The sequence below is a fragment of the Lupinus angustifolius genome, unplaced genomic scaffold (assembly GCF_001865875.1).
Source record: "Lupinus angustifolius cultivar Tanjil unplaced genomic scaffold, LupAngTanjil_v1.0 Scaffold_19_43, whole genome shotgun sequence".
In the NCBI taxonomy this organism is placed as follows: domain Eukaryota; kingdom Viridiplantae; phylum Streptophyta; class Magnoliopsida; order Fabales; family Fabaceae; genus Lupinus; species Lupinus angustifolius.
In genome coordinates, this window is record NW_017719332.1 from 27,873 (window position 1) to 54,274 (window position 26,402).

Genomic DNA, 26,402 nt, shown 5'->3' on the forward strand with positions numbered 1-26,402 from the left:
AAGAGTTATTTGGTTTAATTTCATTTCCGTATAATTATTATCAAATGTTACACTACAAAATCAACACCTCATTCATAATTAGAATACTTCAATGACTATAATATTACAAAACTACTTTGTTTCCAATTTTAAAACGGCTCATAACTAATTTACTATATAAAAATTACTAATTTTGAAAATTTTAAAAATTGCTCTTCAAAAAACATATAAAAAGATATTCATATACAATCAATTGTTTAAATAATGTAATTTTATGTAAAAACACACTAAATGAGTAATAATTCAGACAGGTATATAAATTTTTATACGAAGTTAACAAAATGTGCAAGCAGTTATCACAACAATCATTTAAGATTTAAGGTTTTTTTATAACCCTCATTTTTAAGTTTTTTAATAACCCTTCAATATATAAATAATAGGTTATATAGTAAAAAAGAATGATTATGTTTGATTAATTAAAAATACTATGAATAATTGAAAATCGAGGATTAAAATTGGATACAAAAAAATTAGTATAAGAAAAAGAAACATCTCCGCTTAGAAATAATTGAATTTATTTTATATAAAAAAAGTGTTAGCAAAAAAGAACACAACAATAGTACATCAGATTTGAACCTTGACCCTCAAAATATACACTCAACCATTAAACATTGAATGTTACTGCTATATAGTTTCTACAGTTTATATATACATATTATAGATAGCTTCTACAGTTTATTATTATATATATATATATATATATATATATATAATTTATGGGAAAACCCAAAAATAAAAATAAATAGAAACAATGTTTGGGAAATCGGTATGGACCAAATCAACTTGCAAAATACCCAGAAAAAACGAGGGACCAGAAAAGTGCAATTTTTGTTTAGTCCATATTCGAATAAAAAACTACAATTCATTTGTTCACAAAAAGCAAAATTCAAGACAGTGAAGTAATTACTAAACAATTATGCTATTCGTAGAATAGTTATCCACTTTGAAAATTCACAATTTTACATTTGATTGAAAGAATAGCCTGACGCTTTTATAAGTTATTGTAGCAATAAAAAGAATTGATATCGAGAATAGAGTGAAACAAATGGAGTCTGGACTTAGGCTCGAAGAGACTTTTGATGTAGAAAAATGATATAATCCTTCCTTTCATAGGAGCAAAGTAACTTAGCACAATTTTTCACTTTAAAGTTTATGGCATTTATCTAACTTTTACACACTCTGTTGAAACAAGAATTACAGATTGAAACCTAAATAAATGGTTAGACTTTTACTCAACAATTTCGGCCGTTCACACACAAGAGCACAGTAGCGTGTAAAACACCAAAGAAAATGGTAAAGTTGTGCAAGTAACTGGAACTAAGTGAAATTTTGGAAAACCGTTGACTTGTTTATTAAAATGTGTAATTAATAATTAAATATAACTTGAATAGAGAAATGATTGCTTACGTTTTATAATGAGTAATTTGCGCTGTGTTTAATGTAATTCCTCACCAACCTAATCAGTGACAATTCAAATGAACACCAGGCAACTTCAGTCCAAAATCACATCTATATTGGGGTTCAACTGCAATCACCAGATTGAAGCTTTGTGATAAGAATATGCATAGAAAAACGAACCATAATGATAATTCAAGATATTACAAATGTCCCTTCCTTTGATGGCAACCTTCTCTTAAATCAATTATAAGGAAATTTAGCGTGGGGTAAGAAAGTGGAGGAAAAGGACAAAAGTTGCACCTGTAACTTTACGCGGCGATAGGGAGTTTAAACCTTCAAAGCAGCTTTATGCACCATGGTTTCCTTGTGTATTTGATGACAACTCTTTTCCACAAGATCAAGCAGTCTCTCCAAGTTTGCTGCCCATGAATTAAGAATGTCATTGCTATCCTTGGTAGCTTGGAAACAAACTATTCCCATAGGTCTATCGATTTTCGCCACCAGTGCCTTAGACACAACCATATCTGAAAGATGCTTCTCAGCTTCCTTAATATTGTAAGGAGGGACCAATTAGGCTCTTTACATTTAAAGAAGAAGTCGAACAATTTGCAACATTTATATGACTATATTCACATGTAGTTCATGATAAACAAAACCAGCTTGAGGTGGAAAATAAGCTAAAGCAGCATGATCACAGCCTACCAAACCCTCCCCCTAACCAGCTACTGTGAAAAAATTTGTCTATTGGTAGTGACAGATACAGGAGGCATGACCAAACATCGTTGAAAGACCATAGTAAGACTTTTAACACATTATCATGACTAGCATTACAAACCTGAGCACTGTGACACAAAAGCTCTGCAAGTCTCTTCACCGTAATCCCTGCATAGTATTTTGATACAACAAGAATATTCTGCAAGGTAACAAAAATGTTCCACATTAATGCCCACATCCTATGTCAAAGAGTCCAGATTGGAAGGGATGAAGGAGGTGAAATAAATATGAAGTGCGAGCAAATTACGTGTTCAATTATTCTTTCCCTTAGATCTTTTGCTGCTTTTTAACCCAATGATTTTCCAAAGTTCTTCTCATTCTGGAACTCATTCTTGTAAGCATCCCAAAGAGTGGTCCATTGGATAACCTCCATAGTAACCAACTGTTTCAATAGTAACCTGTAGCACAGCACAACATATAGCAGGCACACCAAATAATAAGGAAAGTATAATTAAAACATCAGAACATAGAGCAGGATGACATGCAAGAGCAAAATTAGGAGACATACTTAAAGTTTGGAATATCAGACAGGTTCTTATCCTCCAAGGTGGAATTGAGAAGGCTTGATTGCATTGGATCATGCGGTGATAGAAACAAGTACAAACATATTTTCCTCAGGACCTACATATATGGGAAAATAAGTAGAAAAAAAATTAAGCAACAATAACAAATAATTCAAATGAAGAGAAAGAACCGAAATCCTACCGGAGTCCACAAGGCAGGATTTTCTTTGACAGATGGAATCCCGTATATTGCCGTGTAGCAACGGAAAATTTCAAGATAATCATTGTTATGGGAATAATACCTACAAGGAAGAACAGAAACAATCATCAGACAACAAAGATCTTATGATCCACATCCAAGCATCATCATAAAATAAACATTGAAAGACGGAATGCAGCATGGAGGCAGTTAAAAGACACTTAATATCTTTCCACATTACCGAAACTGATATTGAACATAGAACCAAATTTGAAAAAACAATGGGTTTTCATGGTTACCAATAAATGAACACAATTTTTAACTAAACCAATTCCACAAGCTTATACATTAGATTAACTTTCCAAAGTAAAAATACCAATGACAAAAGAAACAACGCACATGGAACAAAAACAAGATTTATGAACCTGGACGAAAAATACATAAGCAAAAAAGGGTCTCAACTTCACAGTAAAACATGTTTATAGTTCTCAGGCATTGGCAATGCCCAAGCATCCATAGTAAACGCCCAAGAAATACTCAAGGCAAAATTCAGGCACTAAAAAATGAACACCCAGGCATTTTTGAAACAAGCAGCAAAATTTTGCTATGCTACTTGCGATCCCAAGCATTGAAAAGCCAACCCTCAGGTTTTCACAAAAGAAGCTATCACATACTACAGCTGCATATATAAAAGAAAGAAATAAATCTGAGGCCAACCTTTTGGATGAGCAAAGGCAGATGATACCTAATTGGGAAACAAGGCTCCTGAGCATGAATTCTTGAAGGTTCCTTCCTTCTTTTCATCTATGGATCATAAAATTTGTTCATTTTCTACTCTTCTATCTCATGTCTTCTGTGTAACTAAATCCTAGCTAGGGTGACAATTTAGTTTGTTTTCGGATGATGCCAACTTCTTTCTTTGCACAACCAAAGTTCACTTTTCATGATTTAAGTGTTTGTCCATGCTCTTATGATTTTCATGGTTTGGCCATCGATGTATTGTTTATATCATTCATGTTTAAATTGGGTGATATGTGATTTTTTAGAGATTCTTTTAATTGTTATTAAAGCCTTCTATGGGAGATCACATCATACCACAAGTCACAAGGTTTAAGTATCTTGGGTCAATCATACAAAACAATAGAGAAATTGAGAGAGATGTAAACCATAGGATTCAAGTTGGGTGGATGAAAGGGAGTAATGCTTTAGGTGTTATATGTGATAGAAAGATGTTGATCATGACCATGGAAATTTTTTACGACACGACAATAAGACTAGCAATGTTATATGAGACTAGATGTTAGACAATAAAATGTCAACAAGAGGATAACCTCAATATAATGCATGAGATTGTTGTGTTGTGTTGTGTGAGTAGACATACTAGATAAAATAGGGTTATGATTTGTGAATGAATGCATTAGAGAGAAATTTGGGGTAGCTCCTATTATAGAAATTATGTTAGAATATCGCCTTAGGTGGTTTGGACATTGTGGAGGAGACCGGTAGAACTCTTTGTAAAGAGAGTAGATCAAATGGAAATTACTCCAATTTCTAGAGGTAGAGAGAGACCAAGAATAATCATAAGCAAAATAATTAGGAAAATTTTCAAATCAATATTATGTTTATGGACATAATTTAAGAAAGAACATGAGGGCGTCGTTCGATCCATGTAATCAAATTCATCAAATGGAATTAAGGTTTGGTTGTTATTAAAGCCTTCTCTAGTTCGGATTAGACTAAATGATAAGTTAACTCTGGGTTGGCAATGAACCGAACCAACTCGATATTCATTCGAAAATCGACTCGTTATTTAGCTCGATAAACTTGGTTCATGAACCAAATGAGCCGAACTTGAGCTAAAAACTGAGCTCGTTAAATAAACGAGTCAAACTTGAGCTGAATACAGTTCGACTCCTTAAGTTCATGAGTTGTTCCAATATATATATATATATATATGAGGGGTTTGCTAACATGAGTCCTCCAAAGGAACATGTTAGCATTGTGTACCAAAAGTATTGACAAAATTACCCTTACTCTTTTATTGAATTATGTTTAAACATGAGGGATATTTTAATGATTTCACTTATTTTTCTCTCCTCTCACCCACAAACCCCTTCGTTTTAACCCTGAACACATTGAGATGTTAAGGTCATCTTCTTTGCAACTTCATTAGGAATGGGAGATGGATTGGGGATGAACGAAGATGGATTATGGTTGGTGCTTAACGAGATAATGAAGCTGCAGAGAAGATGACTTTAACCTCTCATTGTGATCAGGTTAGAATGAAAGGGCTTGTGGGTGAGAGGAGAGAAAAAATAAGTGAAATTATTAAAATATCCCTCATATTTAAACACAATTCAACAAAAGAGTAAGGATAATTTTTATTCAATACTTTTGGTACACAATGCTAACATGTTCCTTCATGAAAAGGGGAGGACTCATGTTAGCAAACCCCTATATATATATATATATATATATATATATACTTATTTATGTTTATTGTTATTATATCATGACTCATGCATTATTTTTTATGTTTATTGTTATTATATATTTAACCAAGGTTATATTTATATATAATCTTTTGTAATATTTTTAAAAATTAATTAATTATTTGAATTGTACAAATGAATCAACTCAAACTGAACCGAACAGTTCGCGAACTTTAATTGAGTCGAACTCGAGCTAAAAAATAACTCATATCAAACTCGAGTCAAGTTTCGAGCTGAGCAAATCTTTATCAAGCTGAACTCTGATTCGACTCGTTTCTAGCCATAAATATTAGTCAAATTAGGGAGTTTATTTAGACATGGACCTTGAATTGAACTTTGGGTAAGCTAGAATTTGACTACATCAGAAGAATCAAGTGAAGTTAGATCCCTAGTATTATGTTGTTTTTTCTTAAATTCAGTAGTTTCTTTGTTAGTAGTGTCTTTATCTTGCTTTGAGTTGTTTTTGTTAAATTCCTTTAGAGCTCTCTTTGTTCCTAATTTTCCATTGTCTAGATAGCGTTGACATAGTGACTTTGGTACTTGGCAACCATAATCTGTCGGTCAATACCCACTCACTCTTTATCACTTTTAAGGTTTGGCATACTTGTCAATTGAGAAACACTGCCTATGGATTTTAAATTAGTGTCCCATACCCCACTGAAAGTGAAGTGCTTTACATATACTCTCTTCTGTCCGCAGTGGGACATCAAGAAAGAAGCACTATTCAATGTTTCAACAATTTCCTTTTTCTCCTCTAGACCATAAAACCATGAATAGTGTAAATAATATACACTTGGCAGTAAAAAAGGGGGAGGTCCAGCTGCTTCATATCTTCAATACATAATTGATAATCCAAACCCTCAGACCAACCCATGAATTATAGTTTCATACATTTAATTAAAAATAATGAGAAAAAAGATTGAGAAGTACTTCTATTACTAAATATATTTATACACATCGTAACGAACAAGAGTACAAAAATAAAGAGAGAAAGAACACATGCAGATGCTGATAGGAATATGAAATAGACAGCAACCCACCAGGCCTAAATTATTTGAGTAGTTATTTTGAGTTTAGGTAGTTATTTAGGCAGTTTATATGCATTTAGTTAGACAGATATGAGTTTGTGTGGGAAAAGATGTTGGTAGTATTTATATGTCTGGGGATGTGTAGGGTGGACATTCATTTTGGTATTTTAGTGTGTCAGAGTTGCAGAATGAAGATACTCCTTGTTAGGGGAACTCTGTGTTGCCGTTTAAAGGAGGAAACTCCTTGTTAGGGGGAACCCTGTGAAGTGGATGTACTCTTCTTTAAATCTGATCTATAAAGCGGATTATTTTATTTTAATACGATATTGTTATTTCCCTGTGCCAAATTCTTGAGTCCAGATGATGCAATTTCAAATATGAAATGTCAGTCATTAGCTGCAGGTTCTATTTATTGAGATCAAAGTAGCTCCTTGTTTAAATTATGCATTATTGTTGGACATCGCAAAATCACAATTGAACAGACTTGTAACATTAGGAGAATTTTCATAATTCAAGCTTTATAACAAGAGCATACCCTCAAAAGCTATACATACATACATATATATTAACAAATAAAAAGCTCAGGTCAGAACCATTCTACTTGATGTGAAGTGTATACCCAATAAAATAGAAGGTGACATGAAATACACAAGGTTCGGCCACTATTTGTAACTAAAACACATCAAGATTTCACTCAAAAAATGAATAAGCAAACAAGACAATGGGAGGTGGTGATTCAGTTACCTAATCATTAGTTCGTAATAGATTCGCTTCAACTCTGGTAGAGATGGTATATCAGCCGGAGCTTCTTCAACAATATTATCACCTTCTTTAGGCTTTTTCTTTTCCTTTGAAGCGTCTGCATCAAATACTCTTGTACTAATCTTTCTTGAGAGGATTTGTGCACGAACAAAATCTTGTCGATCTAGGCACAAACATACCTGCACAATTAAATGCGAAAGATTCTCCAATCAGAAAATGAATTATCATAGAAGAAATTAATGGCCAACAATTAATGACATCACTGAAGTAAAGATAAGAGTGCCTCATACTTGTTCAAGAATGAACGCAATTTTCTCAGTTTTTGTCATTGCACCAAAAGTTTCTACCTGTTAAGAATACCCATTTCATGAGTCAACTGATAGCTAAATGCACGATTTAGTTATATGCAAAAAACAAAGGTATATAACAAAAGTCATAGTGACATTCAACATTCACACCCACCGCAACTTCTTGCATCAAATCAGCAGCTTCGGCTATAAGTCTCTGTTCTTCCTTAATCTTCGCAAGTCTCTTGACCAATCGAGCTCTCTCAATCTCAACATATATCTAACAAATGATACAACATAATATAAATCTTACTAGTTGGACAACATTTGAAGATAATAAAATGGAATGGAGAGTGCAAACATCATATGCTCACCTTCCCTGCAGATACACTGTTCAAGGTTTTAATGAGTTCTATACGAGTTTCAAGATCTGGTGTTTGATCAATATATTGCATAGCTTGTTGAACCAATGTTGTTACAGCCTGTGGGCAAAAAATAGGGTTGTGAATGACAGGACATTACCATATCATGTTTCTTTCACCATTCGCAATTGCGAGTCAACTAGATATAATTTCCGCTCTAAAAGCAGTTAAAATATAATTTGTCAGCTTCACAAAAAAAATGCAGATATCAAAATCAAGAATATATCTAAAGTTAGGGAAGTATTACTCTTCCATGCCTGCACACCAGTCCATCATTTTGTTTGCCAAAGAAATCTATAAGATTTACTTTACAGAAAACTACATAGCTGAAAATAAAACTTTTTTCCTAATTGCACATTAGTCCCATTGCTTTTGTTACAAACATTCCATAAATCATCCACACTAAATCCACAACATCAACTGAGTAACTAACCACTCAATTCTAAAATAGAAAGCTACCAATTTAAAGCATACTAAACAACTCCATTACTTGTACAACTAAAATCGACACTCACACGACATCTAAACACCTTTTGATACAGTATGTTTATCCCATCCACCCACACATAAAACCAGGTGTTTAAAAAAATACAGACAAATAATAAGGCAGCAACAGCAACTAAATCCCTAAACCCCTAAGAAAAAAATACACCAAGACACGTTTTAAGTATAATTATATAAAACCCTAGGTAGGTTATTTAGACCTGCGTAAGTTGGCCACGTCGTTTAGACAAGACAACAATCTGGTCATTGAGGGTTTTCCATGATCGATCTTCGAAGCATAGTTGTAAAATATCGGTGACGGCTTTTCTAGTGGCGGCGACGTCACCGGCGAGCCTCGCATGCTTCTCTGCATTCAGTAATTGCTCTATTTCTGCATCTAATTCCCCTGACACAATTCATAAGAATCGAAGTTCCACTTATTTTCAAAATTTAAGATAAAAAAACTGAGCAGTTTCATAGGCGTAAAATAAAGTTATAGTTAGTATGAAAAAATAAGAGGAAGAATAATGAGATAGGGGAATTGAGTAAAGAGATTTAGGTATAGTCACCATGGTTGTGAATGTGAGAGATGTATGAGCTACGAACTATGAAAACGTTAATGAAGTAGAAAGAAAAATGGAGAAAACGTGGAAGAGAAGAAAATGGAAGAAACTTTTGTGAAGAACGGTGCGTGTAGAGCACCTTATTTTATGGGCCCAACTATTTTCAATTAGTATGGGTCTCTTTCTTTGTTCAGGCCCGGTTACTTTCAATTCTGAGCAAGCAAGTTTTCAAGATGGAATAATTAAGGTTATTTGGTTTGCTAAAAAGGTTATAAAAGACGGTTTCAAAATGTGTCCACTTCTTTTTTATTAATCTATTTTAGGATATGTGGATGCTCCTTCTAATAAGTGTTATTGTCAAGAATCAAATTATTGATTTTTTTGATTATCATATACATCTAGCAGAGCTTAAACCATTCGACCAATGTTTTGTTGATAAATATGTCCACTTCTAAAATAGAATAAATGAAAACTCTTTAGGCAATGTTTCTTTAGGTGAATAAAATTACAGTTTCCTCGAGCAGACAATTATTTAGAGAGTGTAATATTTAAGCATTGTATAAAAATTTATACACAGTCAGTGTATCATATATCTTTTATTTAGATTATTTTTTTCAAAAGTCAATGATGATTGAAAATGAATGGTGGATAATACAGTAATAATATAAAAAAATTCTTATACAATTAGTGTATATATTTTTTTCTATTATTCAGATTACTATTCGTGAAAATAACTTTAATGTTTGTTTGGTCTAAAATACCCTGAAAATATTATTATTATAGAAAATATGGTACAATGATGACTTAAGTGGTTTAGACATCTATTATGATTATAAGTCTCGGTAAGGATAGTGAATCGAATAAAGGTTAGTCTAATTTCTAGAAGAAGAGAGAGATAAAAAATTGTATGCAAAATGATTAAGAAATGTATATAGATCAACGTTTTTTTGTTAATAAACATGAATCACGATAGAATATTATAGCATCGTTTAATCCATATACTTGACCTCACCTATTAGTATAAAGGTTTGGTTGTTGTAATTGTTAAAAAATAAATGAAGAACAATACTACTCATTATTTTATTATAACGTATTGTTATATAAAATATTAAATGTTTATTAGGTTGATATTTTAAAAAGTATAGAAGTATAAAATATATATATAGAACATATTTTCTATTATTATTAGACTTTTTATTTATGTGGCATGAGTATTTTATTGTTGTACTATATATATATATATGCTACTACATAACAAAATCTCCACAATAATAATGAATAAAAGAAATAATTTTTCTTATGTTATTATGCAAAATTATTTTGTTAGATTCTGAATATAGGAAATGAGTGAAAGAGCGGAATGACAATTAAAGAGAGATATTTTTATAATTTCCTCATGTTATTACTAATATACTTACTTTTGGAAGTGAGAATGAAAAGTGATTAAAAATGAATCATCTACTTTCTTGGGAATAATTATTTCCTTATAACATGTTCTTAAATCCTGAAACTAACAATGGAATATGTTATTGGCATACATTCCATGAATAACTCATGATGATCCCTTGGAAAAATCATCCCATAAGTGGTGGGAAAAAAAACATCCCGTTATATATTCTCATGTTTTATTTGATTATTACAAGTAGGTAAACTACAAGCATCACACACGATAAATGATTTTCTATATCTTCATGTCTCTACACGTTAAAATATTATAGTATGGATTTGATGTTTCTTAGACAGTGTGAATGAAAATAAACTTTTTCAAGGACAAGTTAGGAATTTAATGAAAAGTGTGTCTACTAATGTGGATCCGGAGTGTGATTTAAATTTGTTTAAGCAACTTTTATTGGAGCAATCCAAAACTAAGCATCCATGTTGTGTTCCCTTTGCTTCCAAAGGAGAAATTTGAATATATGCCTGATCGGATCCATCAATTATGGTATTGCATGTGCCTTATGTTAAAATATGTATATTTGATTAAACATGGTGCAAAACAAATTTGTAGGAATGCCCCTGCTTATAGGGGTACTTGTGTCATAATATATCCTAAAAGATATTATCTCTCATCTACTCTAACTATAAAATTTGAAGATTGTGTTATGCTACAAAATATATTGCAAATTATATTCCTTGTGTTGCACTAGTTATTTTATTTATTTGGATACTTTGGATGGAGCTAGCATTTGTGTAACTTCAATGTTTTGTATTTCTAATTTAATATAGTATTTTAAGTGTGAGCCGTTAACTTTAATAATTTTTAACCAATTAAATAATAAAGTAAAATTGAAGAGCAATTTTATAACTACATATCATCTTATCTAAGAATCAATATTAATAACATGATTAAAATAATATTATTCTACCAAAAGTATTACGTCATATTATCTCTTTCCTTTACTTTTAATATATTTCTCTTTTTTTATTAATGGAGATGATGTTCACCCCTAACATAAAGCCTAGCTAGATTGGTGGTTTTTGACTTGATGTAATAATGTCATGTTACCATTAATGCCACAAGGTTCAAAACTTGGTACAAGTGAAACCTCCTTGGCTTAAAGAAAAAAATCCTTTAAGAATAATGATTTTTTTATTGATTTCAGACCTCCCTATTGACCAAAACAGATCTAGCCCCAGCTGTACACGGCTAATGGATATTCCATGGTGCATTTATAGTGGAAAGCTTGTTATGCCATTTACAATATACTATCTAAATATGTTTACTTACCTTAATAAAAAGAAGCATAAGGGTTTACTTACCTTACTATGGGTTTATTTACCTTTAATAAAAAGAAGCATAAGGGTTTATTTACCTTAATAAAAAGAAACCTGGCAGAGAATGGAGGGAAAGAATCACATCTAAAAATGTGTTTATCCTTTATTTAATATTTAATATACAATGAATAATGATATTTGTTTCTTTACTTTTAGTGAACATTGTACTCAGAAATTTAAAAAAAATGCCGAGGATGGAGAGATTATGTTTCTACAATATGTGAACATTTTCATTTGGAATTAATTTATAAGGTAGTTGCTTAATGAATGAACAAACAATCAAAACTCAAATTGACTAATACTTGGCGTGTTAAAAACTTAAAGAAAACAATGTTGCTTACATAATCCATACATGGTACTTTTTTTCTGTCTAAATATTCATCACCATTCCTAAGAAAACTCATAGAACATACACACTCCCTTGATTCTCCAAAAAAAAAAAAAGGAGGGCAGAATAATTTCTAAATGATAATAAACACCACATAGACATTGAAGAAACAAGTTTATATCTTGTCTAGCTTAAAATTAGAATGGTCATAATTTTATTTTTATCATATGTCATCATCTTTGTTCAGTATTAATACTGTTGGAAAGTAAGTTTCACATCGCCTACCTCATTGTCTCGGTAATGGTTTAAATACCTGTTGGGTTGCTCCTCTCATTGTCAATTGGTTTTGAGATGGAACCTTAACATGATATCAGAGTCAGAACCCAACTTCTTTCCGGTTGTCATGGGCCAAAAGATATCCTTTAATTATGGGTCAAAGGTAACCCTTTGCCTGATACGGCAGGCTTATGTGGAGGAGGCATGTTGGAAAGTAAGTCTCACATCGTCTACCTCATTGTCTTGGTAATGGTTTAAACACCTATTGGGAAGAAAGGCATGAGAAAATGACCTTACAATGGCCTTGGTGACAAAAGCTCACATCAAATATAACAAATGAAAATCATAAGGGATATAGTGAAAATATAAGGCAAAGTTTCGCATCAAACAGAGAAAGAAAACAACACTGATTAATGGCACTTAAACTTACATCTATTTTCCTGTTCAGCTATCCTCTTTTGGCCGACTTAACATAACAACAAGTAATTAACACATCAAAATTCCCATTAAATCCAATATTGCAATCATACTAAGTATATTTTATTTTATTTCGATAATATTCTCCCATGTGGTAGATTCCATAACGTCGATTCAAAATTCGACTGAAAATCACATGTTGATTAATAATTAATACATTACACCTCAATGAAAATAGTTGGGACACAATAAGGAGTGCTAGATTTGATCTCACAATATGTTGGTATCCTAAATTTTCTTACCCTAATCCAACTTCTATCCTAATGATCCTTTCCTATAGTGACAGTCGAATTATCTAGTATAGAAATATGAGATCCAGATTCATCTGATAATTTAAAAATAAAATTTAATTAGACATCACTTAAAATCTGAGTTATGAAAACTTTTTAAATAGTAGTTCAATTCATGAATTTGAGGCCTATATTCATTTGATAATTTAAAAATAAACTTTAATTAGACATAATTTAAAATTTGAACGATAAAATATTTTAAATAACACATGTCATCATTTCACCCTCATGATCCAGATTCATCCAAATCATATTAGAGGGCATGAGAAATTATTGGATGCTAATAATTTAGTATGAGAGTAATGTCACTATCAGTGTGAGAGTAATACTCTCAAATGTAATATCACTATCCAAAACCATTTTTCATTTAATAAAAGGAGATGGATAGAATATTAATGAAAGCATCAGAATTCAAATCTCTACAAAATGCTCTTCTCCCTCTTACACTATTTTCTAAAGAGATTAGTGGTTGAGAAATCTTATGTGAACACAAAAAAAAAATGTCATTTTAATAAAAATAATTGTTGTCTGAGTTCTAGGCACGAGTGAAAACATGTCATGCTCAACCTATTAGAAATGATAAAAATATACACCTCATGTGTTATTACAAAAAATATATATATAAGAAGTATCCATAATAATAAATTATTGGTAGGTGTGTATCATGATATCCACCGGCATATATTCTTATAATTATATATATTTTTAATTAAATATTTTATATGTATTATAATTTTGTACTACTTTAATATTATTGTATATTTTTTATTACTTAATAATGAATTTTGTGATTAAAACATAGTAATAAATTTATCATATCACGTATTATTGTTCAAGTAATAAATATATTTATATATTAATTATTATAAAATATATAAATATATAATTAAATTTAAAAACTCAGTGAGTACTTGCAAATACACACTATCAAGCCAACGAGTGTTGGTTCAAGTGGTACATGTTTGATTCCCCTTAAACAATATCTCGGGTTCGAGTCTTGTGGATGAAAAAATGTCTGCTAAGAGAGTTAGTCTCACATACCTGTAGATCGACTCATACAAGATTGTCTCTAGTGCAATGATACTTTGGGAAACTAAAAAAATAATACTCACTATCAATACTGGTATCCACAAATAAGTGTGGATATAGACATGAGAAAATACTATCCACATCAGCCCCATTATCATCCCTAAACCTGTATAACACATAATAGTGTGAGTCTAACCTATTTAAATCTTTAAAAAATGTAAGGCACACATTTGTTTAAAAGAATTATGATATGCCTTTAAATATAACAACTCAGCTTTAAATAAGAATATTTAACACTAACAATTACATTACCTTTTTTATGTTCATACTCAACCTAAATTAATTTTAATTATATTAAACTAATATAACACTTAATTTGTTAAACATAATAGGTATTTTAGAAACCCTAACTCCTTAAACAAACCAATTATTAAAAAGACTAACCAAAGATGAACTCTTAAGTCCTAAATAGTCCGGCCCATGATATGCTATAGTTGCATCCCACAAAGAGAAAGTTGAATGTTATATTACTTAGTTTGAAGTTGACTAACACTAATTTCATGAACGACATCCCGTTTACTCTGCTATTCCTCGCAAACTCATTTCCCTTCATAATCTCGACGTTACATAAACCACCACCCTTTCCTTCTATTTTATAACTACTCACACACTCTAAAAGCTTCTTTGTTTTTCTCTCTCTCGCTCAAACGGTACGTCGTTTATGCCTTCTCATGCTTCTTTTGTTTATTATCCAATTCAATGAAAATTCACGTCGTTTTTTTATTCCTATGGTTTCAGAATATAATTGCAGATCTGTATTTGGATTTGGTTTCAGCATAAGTTTTTTTGAAGTTATTTGTTTATGAGTTGAGTATTACTGTTGCAATTTCTGTATTTATTATCTATAGGAGTAATGGATCTGATGAGAATTTTTGTATTTCGATTTTTGTAATGTATTTGTGGTTATGATTGAAGTTAATCTTTGTTTCAGTGTCTCTATATGGTGAATTTCAATGTCCATCACCTTGTCCTTGTAACATTTGTATTTTGTTTTCAATTTTTTTGGTTTTTTTGAACAAGAAAGGAAAATGAAAGAGCTCCTCATAAGAAACTAAGAATCTATTTATTCTTAACTATGATTATTCTCTTCTGCAGATGTTAACTTTCTGGATTGAAATGCCAATTGATGAAATTTCATTATTATTATTATTATTTATTCCTTTTTGTTAAGACATTGTAGAGAGGGTTTAGGGGAATGACTTTGCTATATTCCGGGATGAGAATTGAACCTCTAGACTTGTATCAATAGTGGAACTGGGAAATACTATGGTATCATTTGATGCATAGATAGAAATCATAGAATAGATTGGAACAAGTGTCCTCTCATGTTTTATTTGGTTCCACCCTTTTAGAGTTTCAGTGTAACATTTTGCTCCACTTTTTAACACATTTTCTTTTTGTAAACTATTCCAAACATAGGATAGAACTCATGTTCTTTTTCGATCCGTTCTAGCATATCTACCAAACACTGCCTTAGAGTTACAACTCATTGGTTCTTGTTGTTTTCTTTGTATAAGAAGTCTGTGTATATGAAATATAAACACATGTGGTCTACTTGGTTATGATAGTTTATTTACCGTCCAAAGTGGATCTATTTTTTTTTTGACTAAGTTCTTAAAAAAACATTTTTCTGTGGACTAGGAAGCATTTTAGTATATTTTTAGGAATGTGTGCTTCACTGACAATTTATTTTTCCATGCAGATCGAGCGGTGAGATTTTTAATTTAGTGATACGATTCATTGCATGCAAGCAGAGCAGTGAAAAATCCATTTCGATTATTTGAAGCTCTAGTTCAATATGCCTTCCGAAACAAAAGGTGATAGGAAGGCTACCCTTGATGCAGCATCCTGGTTTTTCAATGTAGTAACATCTGTAGGAATAATCCTCGTGAATAAAGCCCTGATGGCTAAATATGGTTTCAGTTTTGGTATGGCCTCACGACTTTTTAGATATTCTTCCCCCTCTCTTATGAATTTTCCTTGGCCATCATGCCTTTACAATTTAAAACATGTCATTTTTGTCATCTGTGTTATTAGGATAAACTACCAATCACGTGCTTTCTTTTTTGGTTTAACATATGATTGTTTTTGTTTTTGAGTCTGGAGAAAATTTGTATCCAGTGCTTGTTATAGGCTTGATATTTCATGTATATATTCCACTTCATATTATCAGTTACTTCATTTAGATTGTACAACTTTAGTAGCTTTCCCTGGCTGCTCTTGAGGATGAGTTTAATCTGAGTTAATTATATAAGTTACCTGACAGACTCGGAGATTAGCATGAAATTGGATTACAAAAAGATCATAAAGAGTGGCATTGGATTTGGCATGGTGTTTGGTTAGAAACTATGCTATATAGACTTTGAATAGTTTACTCCTCGTGTAGATATCATTCTCTATGCACAAATGAAACTGTTGCTTTAAGTTAAAATGCTTTGATTATGTTCTGACTTTATTGATAATGTGCATCATAAACTCTTCCTAGTATTTGAAAGAAGCATCTATTGTATCTAGTTGGTATTTGAATAGTGATGATTTTTTTTGATGATGCTTGAATAGGGAGGAATATAGTGAAAAAGAGATATAGATGGAAATCTAAACACAAGGGTAAACGATAAATTTACGCTTCCTCATTATTGCTTCCCGATGATATGCTGATGTTGTACACTCCTCATAAAATTTATGATGTGGTATTCAAAGCACTGCTGTAGTTCTTCAATACTTCAGACTGGGAGAGCGGGAAATAAGACACTTTGTCATAAACCAAGTCTTCAAAATGGGCATTTACATGTAAATCCTATTTAATGGCTTCCCAAAAAGAAATGTTGGTGTTTCTGTCTCTTTACTTTTTGGGCTCTCCCCATCTGATCTACTCTTCTTGCTAAGACTTCTAATGGTCTTATCCTCAGATAGCAAAACCTCTTAAATGATCCTATTACTTATTTTCTTAATAGGTGCTACTTCTACTTTCTTTCAAAATTCCCATGCATTCATTCCTAATTTTATCTTTTCTTTATGTCCTCTCATCCTCGCAACATCCTCATCTTTGCAACACTGAACTAGTAAACTTATAGTCTTATACTCTTGTTGTCTTTTTACTGCCGAACATTCAGTACCATAAAGCATCACAGGTCTTATCATTATGCAGTAAAACTATCCTATAAGCTTGAATGTTCACATATAACACCTAAAATATTTCTCCATTTCATCTCCCCATGTTGAATTATATGGTTTATATGTCCCTCTATTTCTCCATCATTTTGTATGAGAGATTGAAGATACCTAGACCAAACAAGTTTTTATATGGTATAATAAAGATAGACGTTGAAAGTCTGTAGGAATTTTTTAATTGACTTTCTCATTTGCTTATTTATGTTTAGATTGGTTATAGTATCATCATTATATATCCTATCACTACAACAGCCTTAAAATACTGAGAATGACATTGGATGGATGATCAATTAAAAATCTCTTCTACAACTAGTCATCCAAAGAAGAATTTGGTTTATGGTTTCCTCTTACATAACTTGTAAGGCTACAGATTGCTTCTGAACTTTTTGCATGAGTCCTGAGACCTGACATTATATATCACATATTATTATGCAGCTACAACTTTAACCGGTTTGCATTTTGCCACAACAACCTTGTTGACTACTATTCTTAAGTCGCTAGGATATATCCAGAACTCCCATATTCCATTAGCTGATATCATCAAATTTGTCTTATTTGCAAATTTCTCCATTGTCGGAATGAATGTGAGTTTAATGTGGAATTCTGTTGGTTTCTATCAGGTATGTTCGGGCCTTTTTTGACTTTTTTAAAGAAAAAACTTAGGCTTTTGTAAACTGTCCATTTGATGTAGATAAATATTAATGATTCTTTCCTTTGAATACTATTTTCTAAAGAGATTAGTGGTTGAGAAATCTTATGTGAACACAAAAAAAAAATGTCATTTTAATAAAAATAATTGTTGTCTGAGTTCTAGGCACGAGTGAAAACATGTCATGCTCAACCTATTAGAAATGATAAAAATATACACCTCATGTGTTATTACAAAAAATATATATATAAGAAGTATCCATAATAATAAATTATTGGTAGGTGTGTATCATGATATCCACCGGCATATATTCTTATAATTATATATATTTTTAATTAAATATTTTATATGTATTATAATTTTGTACTACTTTAATATTATTGTATATTTTTTATTACTTAATAATGAATTTTGTGATTAAAACATAGTAATAAATTTATCATATCACGTATTATTGTTCAAGTAATAAATATATTTATATATTAATTATTATAAAATATATAAATATATAATTAAATTTAAAAACTCAGTGAGTACTTGCAAATACACACTATCAAGCCAACGAGTGTTGGTTCAAGTGGTACATGTTTGATTCCCCTTAAACAATATCTCGGGTTCGAGTCTTGTGGATGAAAAAATGTCTGCTAAGAGAGTTAGTCTCACATACCTGTAGATCGACTCATACAAGATTGTCTCTAGTGCAATGATACTTTGGGAAACTAAAAAAATAATACTCACTATCAATACTGGTATCCACAAATAAGTGTGGATATAGACATGAGAAAATACTATCCACATCAGCCCCATTATCATCCCTAAACCTGTATAACACATAATAGTGTGAGTCTAACCTATTTAAATCTTTAAAAAATGTAAGGCACACATTTGTTTAAAAGAATTATGATATGCCTTTAAATATAACAACTCAGCTTTAAATAAGAATATTTAACACTAACAATTACATTACCTTTTTTATGTTCATACTCAACCTAAATTAATTTTAATTATATTAAACTAATATAACACTTAATTTGTTAAACATAATAGGTATTTTAGAAACCCTAACTCCTTAAACAAACCAATTATTAAAAAGACTAACCAAAGATGAACTCTTAAGTCCTAAATAGTCCGGCCCATGATATGCTATAGTTGCATCCCACAAAGAGAAAGTTGAATGTTATATTACTTAGTTTGAAGTTGACTAACACTAATTTCATGAACGACATCCCGTTTACTCTGCTATTCCTCGCAAACTCATTTCCCTTCATAATCTCGACGTTACATAAACCACCACCCTTTCCTTCTATTTTATAACTACTCACACACTCTAAAAGCTTCTTTGTTTTTCTCTCTCTCGCTCAAACGGTACGTCGTTTATGCCTTCTCATGCTTCTTTTGTTTATTATCCAATTCAATGAAAATTCACGTCGTTTTTTTATTCCTATGGTTTCAGAATATAATTGCAGATCTGTATTTGGATTTGGTTTCAGCATAAGTTTTTTTGAAGTTATTTGTTTATGAGTTGAGTATTACTGTTGCAATTTCTGTATTTATTATCTATAGGAGTAATGGATCTGATGAGAATTTTTGTATTTCGATTTTTGTAATGTATTTGTGGTTATGATTGAAGTTAATCTTTGTTTCAGTGTCTCTATATGGTGAATTTCAATGTCCATCACCTTGTCCTTGTAACATTTGTATTTTGTTTTCAATTTTTTTGGTTTTTTTGAACAAGAAAGGAAAATGAAAGAGCTCCTCATAAGAAACTAAGAATCTATTTATTCTTAACTATGATTATTCTCTTCTGCAGATGTTAACTTTCTGGATTGAAATGCCAATTGATGAAATTTCATTATTATTATTATTATTTATTCCTTTTTGTTAAGACATTGTAGAGAGGGTTTAGGGGAATGACTTTGCTATATTCCGGGATGAGAATTGAACCTCTAGACTTGTATCAATAGTGGAACTGGGAAATACTATGGTATCATTTGATGCATAGATAGAAATCATAGAATAGATTGGAACAAGTGTCCTCTCATGTTTTATTTGGTTCCACCCTTTTAGAGTTTCAGTGTAACATTTTGCTCCACTTTTTAACACATTTTCTTTTTGTAAACTATTCCAAACATAGGATAGAACTCATGTTCTTTTTCGATCCGTTCTAGCATATCTACCAAACACTGCCTTAGAGTTACAACTCATTGGTTCTTGTTGTTTTCTTTGTATAAGAAGTCTGTGTATATGAAATATAAACACATGTGGTCTACTTGGTTATGATAGTTTATTTACCGTCCAAAGTGGATCTATTTTTTTTTTGACTAAGTTCTTAAAAAAACATTTTTCTGTGGACTAGGAAGCATTTTAGTATATTTTTAGGAATGTGTGCTTCACTGACAATTTATTTTTCCATGCAGATCGAGCGGTGAGATTTTTAATTTAGTGATACGATTCATTGCATGCAAGCAGAGCAGTGAAAAATCCATTTCGATTATTTGAAGCTCTAGTTCAATATGCCTTCCGAAACAAAAGGTGATAGGAAGGCTACCCTTGATGCAGCATCCTGGTTTTTCAATGTAGTAACATCTGTAGGAATAATCCTCGTGAATAAAGCCCTGATGGCTAAATATGGTTTCAGTTTTGGTATGGCCTCACGACTTTTTAGATATTCTTCCCCCTCTCTTATGAATTTTCCTTGGCCATCATGCCTTTACAATTTAAAACATGTCATTTTTGTCATCTGTGTTATTAGGATAAACTACCAATCACGTGCTTTCTTTTTTGGTTTAACATATGATTGTTTTTGTTTTTGAGTCTGGAGAAAATTTGTATCCAGTGCTTGTTATAGGCTTGATATTTCATGTATATATTCCACTTCATATTATCAGTTACTTCATTTAGATTGTACAACTTTAGTAGCTTTCCCTGGCTGCTCTTGAGGATGAGTTTAATCTGAGTTAATTATATAAGTTACCTGACAGACTCGGAGATTAGCATGAAATTGGATTACAAAAAGATCATAAAGAGTGGCATTGGATTTGGCATGGTGTTTGGTTAGAAACTATGCTATATAGACTTTGAATAGTTTACTCCTCGTGTAGATATCATTCTCTATGCACAAATGAAACTGTTGCTTTAAGTTAAAATGCTTTGATTATGTTCTGACTTTATTGATAATGTGCATCATAAACTCTTCCTAGTATTTGAAAGAAGCATCTATTGTATCTAGTTGGTATTTGAATAGTGATGATTTTTTTTGATGATGCTTGAATAGGGAGGAATATAGTGAAAAAGAGATATAGATGGAAATCTAAACACAAGGGTAAACGATAAATTTACGCTTCCTCATTATTGCTTCCCGATGATATGCTGATGTTGTACACTCCTCATAAAATTTATGATGTGGTATTCAAAGCACTGCTGTAGTTCTTCAATACTTCAGACTGGGAGAGCGGGAAATAAGACACTTTGTCATAAACCAAGTCTTCAAAATGGGCATTTACATGTAAATCCTATTTAATGGCTTCCCAAAAAGAAATGTTGGTGTTTCTGTCTCTTTACTTTTTGGGCTCTCCCCATCTGATCTACTCTTCTTGCTAAGACTTCTAATGGTCTTATCCTCAGATAGCAAAACCTCTTAAATGATCCTATTACTTATTTTCTTAATAGGTGCTACTTCTACTTTCTTTCAAAATTCCCATGCATTCATTCCTAATTTTATCTTTTCTTTATGTCCTCTCATCCTCGCAACATCCTCATCTTTGCAACACTGAACTAGTAAACTTATAGTCTTATACTCTTGTTGTCTTTTTACTGCCGAACATTCAGTACCATAAAGCATCACAGGTCTTATCATTATGCAGTAAAACTATCCTATAAGCTTGAATGTTCACATATAACACCTAAAATATTTCTCCATTTCATCTCCCCATGTTGAATTATATGGTTTATATGTCCCTCTATTTCTCCATCATTTTGTATGAGAGATTGAAGATACCTAGACCAAACAAGTTTTTATATGGTATAATAAAGATAGACGTTGAAAGTCTGTAGGAATTTTTTAATTGACTTTCTCATTTGCTTATTTATGTTTAGATTGGTTATAGTATCATCATTATATATCCTATCACTACAACAGCCTTAAAATACTGAGAATGACATTGGATGGATGATCAATTAAAAATCTCTTCTACAACTAGTCATCCAAAGAAGAATTTGGTTTATGGTTTCCTCTTACATAACTTGTAAGGCTACAGATTGCTTCTGAACTTTTTGCATGAGTCCTGAGACCTGACATTATATATCACATATTATTATGCAGCTACAACTTTAACCGGTTTGCATTTTGCCACAACAACCTTGTTGACTACTATTCTTAAGTCGCTAGGATATATCCAGAACTCCCATATTCCATTAGCTGATATCATCAAATTTGTCTTATTTGCAAATTTCTCCATTGTCGGAATGAATGTGAGTTTAATGTGGAATTCTGTTGGTTTCTATCAGGTATGTTCGGGCCTTTTTTGACTTTTTTAAAGAAAAAACTTAGGCTTTTGTAAACTGTCCATTTGATGTAGATAAATATTAATGATTCTTTCCTTTGAATAAATTTGTCAGATTGCTAAGCTGAGTATGATTCCAGTATCTTGTTTCCTGGAAGTTGTCTTGGACAAAGTGAGATATTCAAGGGACACAAAACTTAGCATTACTTTGGTTCTGCTTGGTGTTGCTGTCTGTACAGTTACCGATGTCAGTGTCAATGCTAAGGGTTTCATTGCTGCTGCAATAGCAGTTTGGAGCACGGCACTGCAGCAGTATGTAAGTAACACACTAACAGTTTATCAAAGCCTGCATACTGGTTCGGGACTGTGGGGATAAACTTTTTCCTCGTGCATTTCTAAAATTGGTGAATGCTCACTTTCAGCTTCATGATGCTTGTTAGTAACATTTATGTGTATAAGAATTAACAGCTGGGTGTGGATCTAAGAAAGACTAACTGGGAATCCTTTAACAATTTTTTTTAAAATCTGGATTTACATCACTGACTGTATTCTCAGATGCATCTTCTAGAATAGATTTAGATGTTTTAGTTTATTAAAATTCTAACTCTTCCTGTTTTATTGGTGTGCAATGGTCTAGATTTTTTGAGCTGATATTTACATTACATTTTGTGCAGTATGTGCATTTTCTTCAGAGGAAGTATTCTGTTGGATCGTTTAACTTGCTTGGCCACACTGCACCAGCACAGGCAGCAAGTTTATTGCTAGTAGGCCCCTTTATGGACTATTGGTTGACAAGCAAACGAGTTGATGCCTACAACTATAGTTTGACATCTACTGTAAGTTACTCTTTCCTTTCCTTTCCTTTTCTTTTAATGTTTGATTGTGAGGAGGAAGGCGAGCAGGAGCTTGTGAGACTTATTTATAACAGGTTTAGGCTGCCATATTCTGTGGGGTGGAACGTTTTGATAACCTGCATTTATTTTATGGTGGCTATCACTTGCATGCTGAATTTCATATCCATATTAGAAGTTCACATTCATTCTACATGTCGCTTATCACATAACTGGGTGCCAAAATTGCTGCCTAAATTCAGTTTTCGGTTTCTGAATGACAAAGAGAAGTTTATATCACTTGCTTCACTTGGCTAAGCAATAACTAATTCACAATGCTTCACAAATCACAACAAACCCAATTTTCAATTTACAAGTTCTGTAAGCATTGCTTGCAGCCACAAGTTCTACTAGTATTCTTCCGTTAGGAGTTTCCAGATTGGCTAGTTTTCTAAAAATGGTCACTTGGTCAGTAAATTGCATTTGAAGTTCTAGGTGTTCTATATCCAGATAACTTTCTTTCGTGCACATCATTGAGTTAAATTAACCTTTCAGCCTTTTTCAAAAAGTGAAGTATCTTTCTTAACATGCATTCCCATGTAACCTTCCCTCTTTCTAACCCCTCTGACAGATGTTAGTTAACTTTAGCGTCCAGATAATTGCATCTCTTTGTAAAAATCTAAGCACATTTTTTCTAGTCTTTTCTTCCAGAATGTTTGAAAGCAGAAAGAAGAACCTAATTTAGAAAAGTGGCACACGAATATAAGCTTTGTACTGCATGGAGTTTACCTAATCGGTGAATTCTTTAGTTTCATTTCCACCCATACCATGACTTTAAAATGACTAACTTCAATCCAGAACTCAGTTACTGAATGTCAGGTTCTTTGCATTATTGATGTGACCATTTTAGTCAATAAAAAGTTTGCACGTCATGAGCAATTTTCTGATAAGAACTTGAGATGCATCTGAAATTTCTGTCATTTACAATCTGGAGGGGAGACTATCCTTTGAATCTCTATACTTTGTTTAAAGTTTCTTCTGAAGCTTGACGGTTTTAATTAGATTTATCTAATTTTGTTTCTGTATACAACTCTTATGCTCCCATTTATGACTTCTTGAAGTATTGCTTGTTATCGACCTTAATTTTCAAATATTCTAGGATGATTTCTTTGGCTTCTGTTGTTGCTTAAGCCAAATGAAAATTATAATTATCAAGTGAGCTTGTCCATCAACTCACGTTAAAGGCTTGAAAGACAATCATCCATGTAAACATGCATGCATCTCTATAGTGGGACCATGCATACAGCTCTAATTTATATTCGGAGTAGTGCATGTGTAGTGAATAACTAATTGCTTGCCATACACACAAATTCTGAGGGTGCCCATCTCGGTTTAATTTATATCCAAATCTGGTTCTAGTTTAGCTGTCATTGCATTTTTAAGTAGATTTGGATCCTATCCTTTTCCTAAGGAATTTTTTATTATTATTTGAGAAACAATAATTCATTCTGTGGAGGGGCCAACTGTTTCCTGTACAAGTATCATACACTGCACAAGCATTGTTTGTCTCTGTCTCTGAAAATGACATTGGCAGTTTCCTAAAGAAAGGGAGAGTAATCCAAAAATGGATACATTGTGTCAACATTATAAATATTGTACAGTGTACCTACAGTTAAAAAATATAAATACTTTAGCAACTGGAACACTATTATTGAACTGAGCTGCACCTGATGTCTGCAGCTTTTCATCATTCTGTCTTGCACCATCGCGGTAGGGACAAACCTTAGCCAGTTCATCTGCATTGGGAGGTTTACGGCTGTAACGTTCCAAGTCCTTGGCCATATGAAGACTATTCTGGTTCTAATCTTAGGATTCATTTTCTTTGGAAAAGAGGGTCTCAATCTGCAAGTAGTTTTAGGCATGCTTATTGCAATAGCGGGAATGATTTGGTATGGCAATGCTTCTTCTAAGCCAGGAGGGAAAGAACGTCGCAGCTTTTCCATCCCTATCACCAAAACGCCAGATTATAGTGCAGTACCTTTGTCTGATGTACCGGATGAGAAGTTATAGAAAATAGTATAAATTCACAAGAAGAGCAAGTGGTGGAACTTCCGGTGAAGTGCATGTGAGCTGATTCATTTTCTTTACACTCAGTGGGAATCCCCAATTATTTATAGATCGTAGTCATTAATCTTTGCTTTTACATTCAGTTGTTAGTGAGGGAAGGGAAAGGACAACTCATTGTTAAAGAGAAGAAAAATCTACATTATTTTCCATCTTATTTTGGTAATTGTATTCCATTTTTCCATAATAGAAAATCTTACTGTTATTTTTGGTCTGTTTGAACGTTGGAATAAGAGTTGAATAAGAATTGAAACTCAGTTTTTATTTCATTCAGCTAATGTTTAGAGAACATAGGAATTGAGTTACCATTCCCAATGAATTGCCAAGATTGCTTGTTCAATGGAAACTGCTGGTGATGGTCAATGCACACCATTGATGACTACAGATACGGTGGGTAGCCGAGGTTGGAGGACAGCACTGTCATCAATGGTAACCGGAGAACACCACTAATGACCGTGGTTGATGGATACCACTAGCAACGGCATCCTAGCAAGGTAGTCAAAAGATGTCCCTAGTAGCTTGGACATTATCATCTATAATAGTTGTCAAAATGTGATAAAGATAATTAAAATATATATTTACATTTTTTTTACTTGGAATTATAACTTTTAGAATCTATGTAAAATTTTAAATAATATTATTTTTAAATTTTATGAATTAAATTTAGAAATAATAATTCATACACAATGAAAGTAATTGGAATTGACTCATCCAATTTCTCAATTTAATTATAATTATATGAATGTAATTCTGTTTTCAAAAAGGTTGCTGTGCTGAAATAAGCAACTTTACTAACGCTTAAAAAACATCACAGGCAGAGGAGTTAAAAATAAATAAAATGTGCATGTGTGCCTTGACCTCCCACAGCATGGGCGTGCTTATGGACCCAGTTGAATCTTGTAGATTATTTGTGGCACAAACTACATTGCAAAACCACTAAT

The 26,402-nt window shown here is 32.2% G+C and overlaps 1 protein-coding gene, 1 long non-coding RNA gene and 1 pseudogene across 5 annotated transcripts; 2 read left to right on the forward strand and 1 right to left on the reverse strand.

The window, feature by feature from the left end:
* Nucleotides 1–1,650: 1,650 nt before the first annotated feature.
* Nucleotides 1,651–9,045, reverse strand: LOC109338200 (annotated as a pseudogene).
* A 5,619-nt stretch (nucleotides 9,046–14,664) lies between these two features.
* On the forward strand, nucleotides 14,665–18,043 carry LOC109338198. Of its 3 annotated transcripts, XR_002106532.1 has the most exons (4): nucleotides 14,665–14,835; nucleotides 15,366–15,454; nucleotides 15,888–16,113; nucleotides 17,792–18,043. It is a non-coding gene; the product is annotated as an uncharacterized LOC109338198 (long non-coding RNA). The 3 variants fall into 3 exon arrangements; XR_002106530.1 differs by lacking the exon at nucleotides 15,366–15,454 and having other exon boundaries at nucleotides 14,671–14,835; nucleotides 17,792–18,038; XR_002106531.1 differs by lacking the exon at nucleotides 14,665–14,835 and having other exon boundaries at nucleotides 15,258–15,454; nucleotides 17,792–18,039.
* Nucleotides 18,044–19,220: 1,177 nt separating this feature from the next.
* On the forward strand, nucleotides 19,221–25,730 carry LOC109338203 (UDP-galactose transporter 2-like). 2 transcript variants are annotated; one of them, XM_019575383.1, is made up of 6 exons: nucleotides 19,221–19,370; nucleotides 20,423–20,648; nucleotides 22,327–22,511; nucleotides 22,623–22,823; nucleotides 23,182–23,343; nucleotides 25,078–25,730. In XM_019575383.1, the coding sequence occupies exons 2-6, from the start codon at nucleotides 20,519–20,521 to the stop codon at nucleotides 25,405–25,407; spliced, it is 1,008 nt and encodes a 335-aa protein (XP_019430928.1). In that variant the 5' UTR covers nucleotides 19,221–19,370; nucleotides 20,423–20,518; the 3' UTR covers nucleotides 25,408–25,730. The 2 variants fall into 2 exon arrangements, with proteins under 2 accessions (XP_019430928.1, XP_019430929.1); XM_019575384.1 differs by lacking the exon at nucleotides 19,221–19,370 and adding an exon at nucleotides 19,811–19,989.
* Nucleotides 25,731–26,402: the final 672 nt, after the last annotated feature.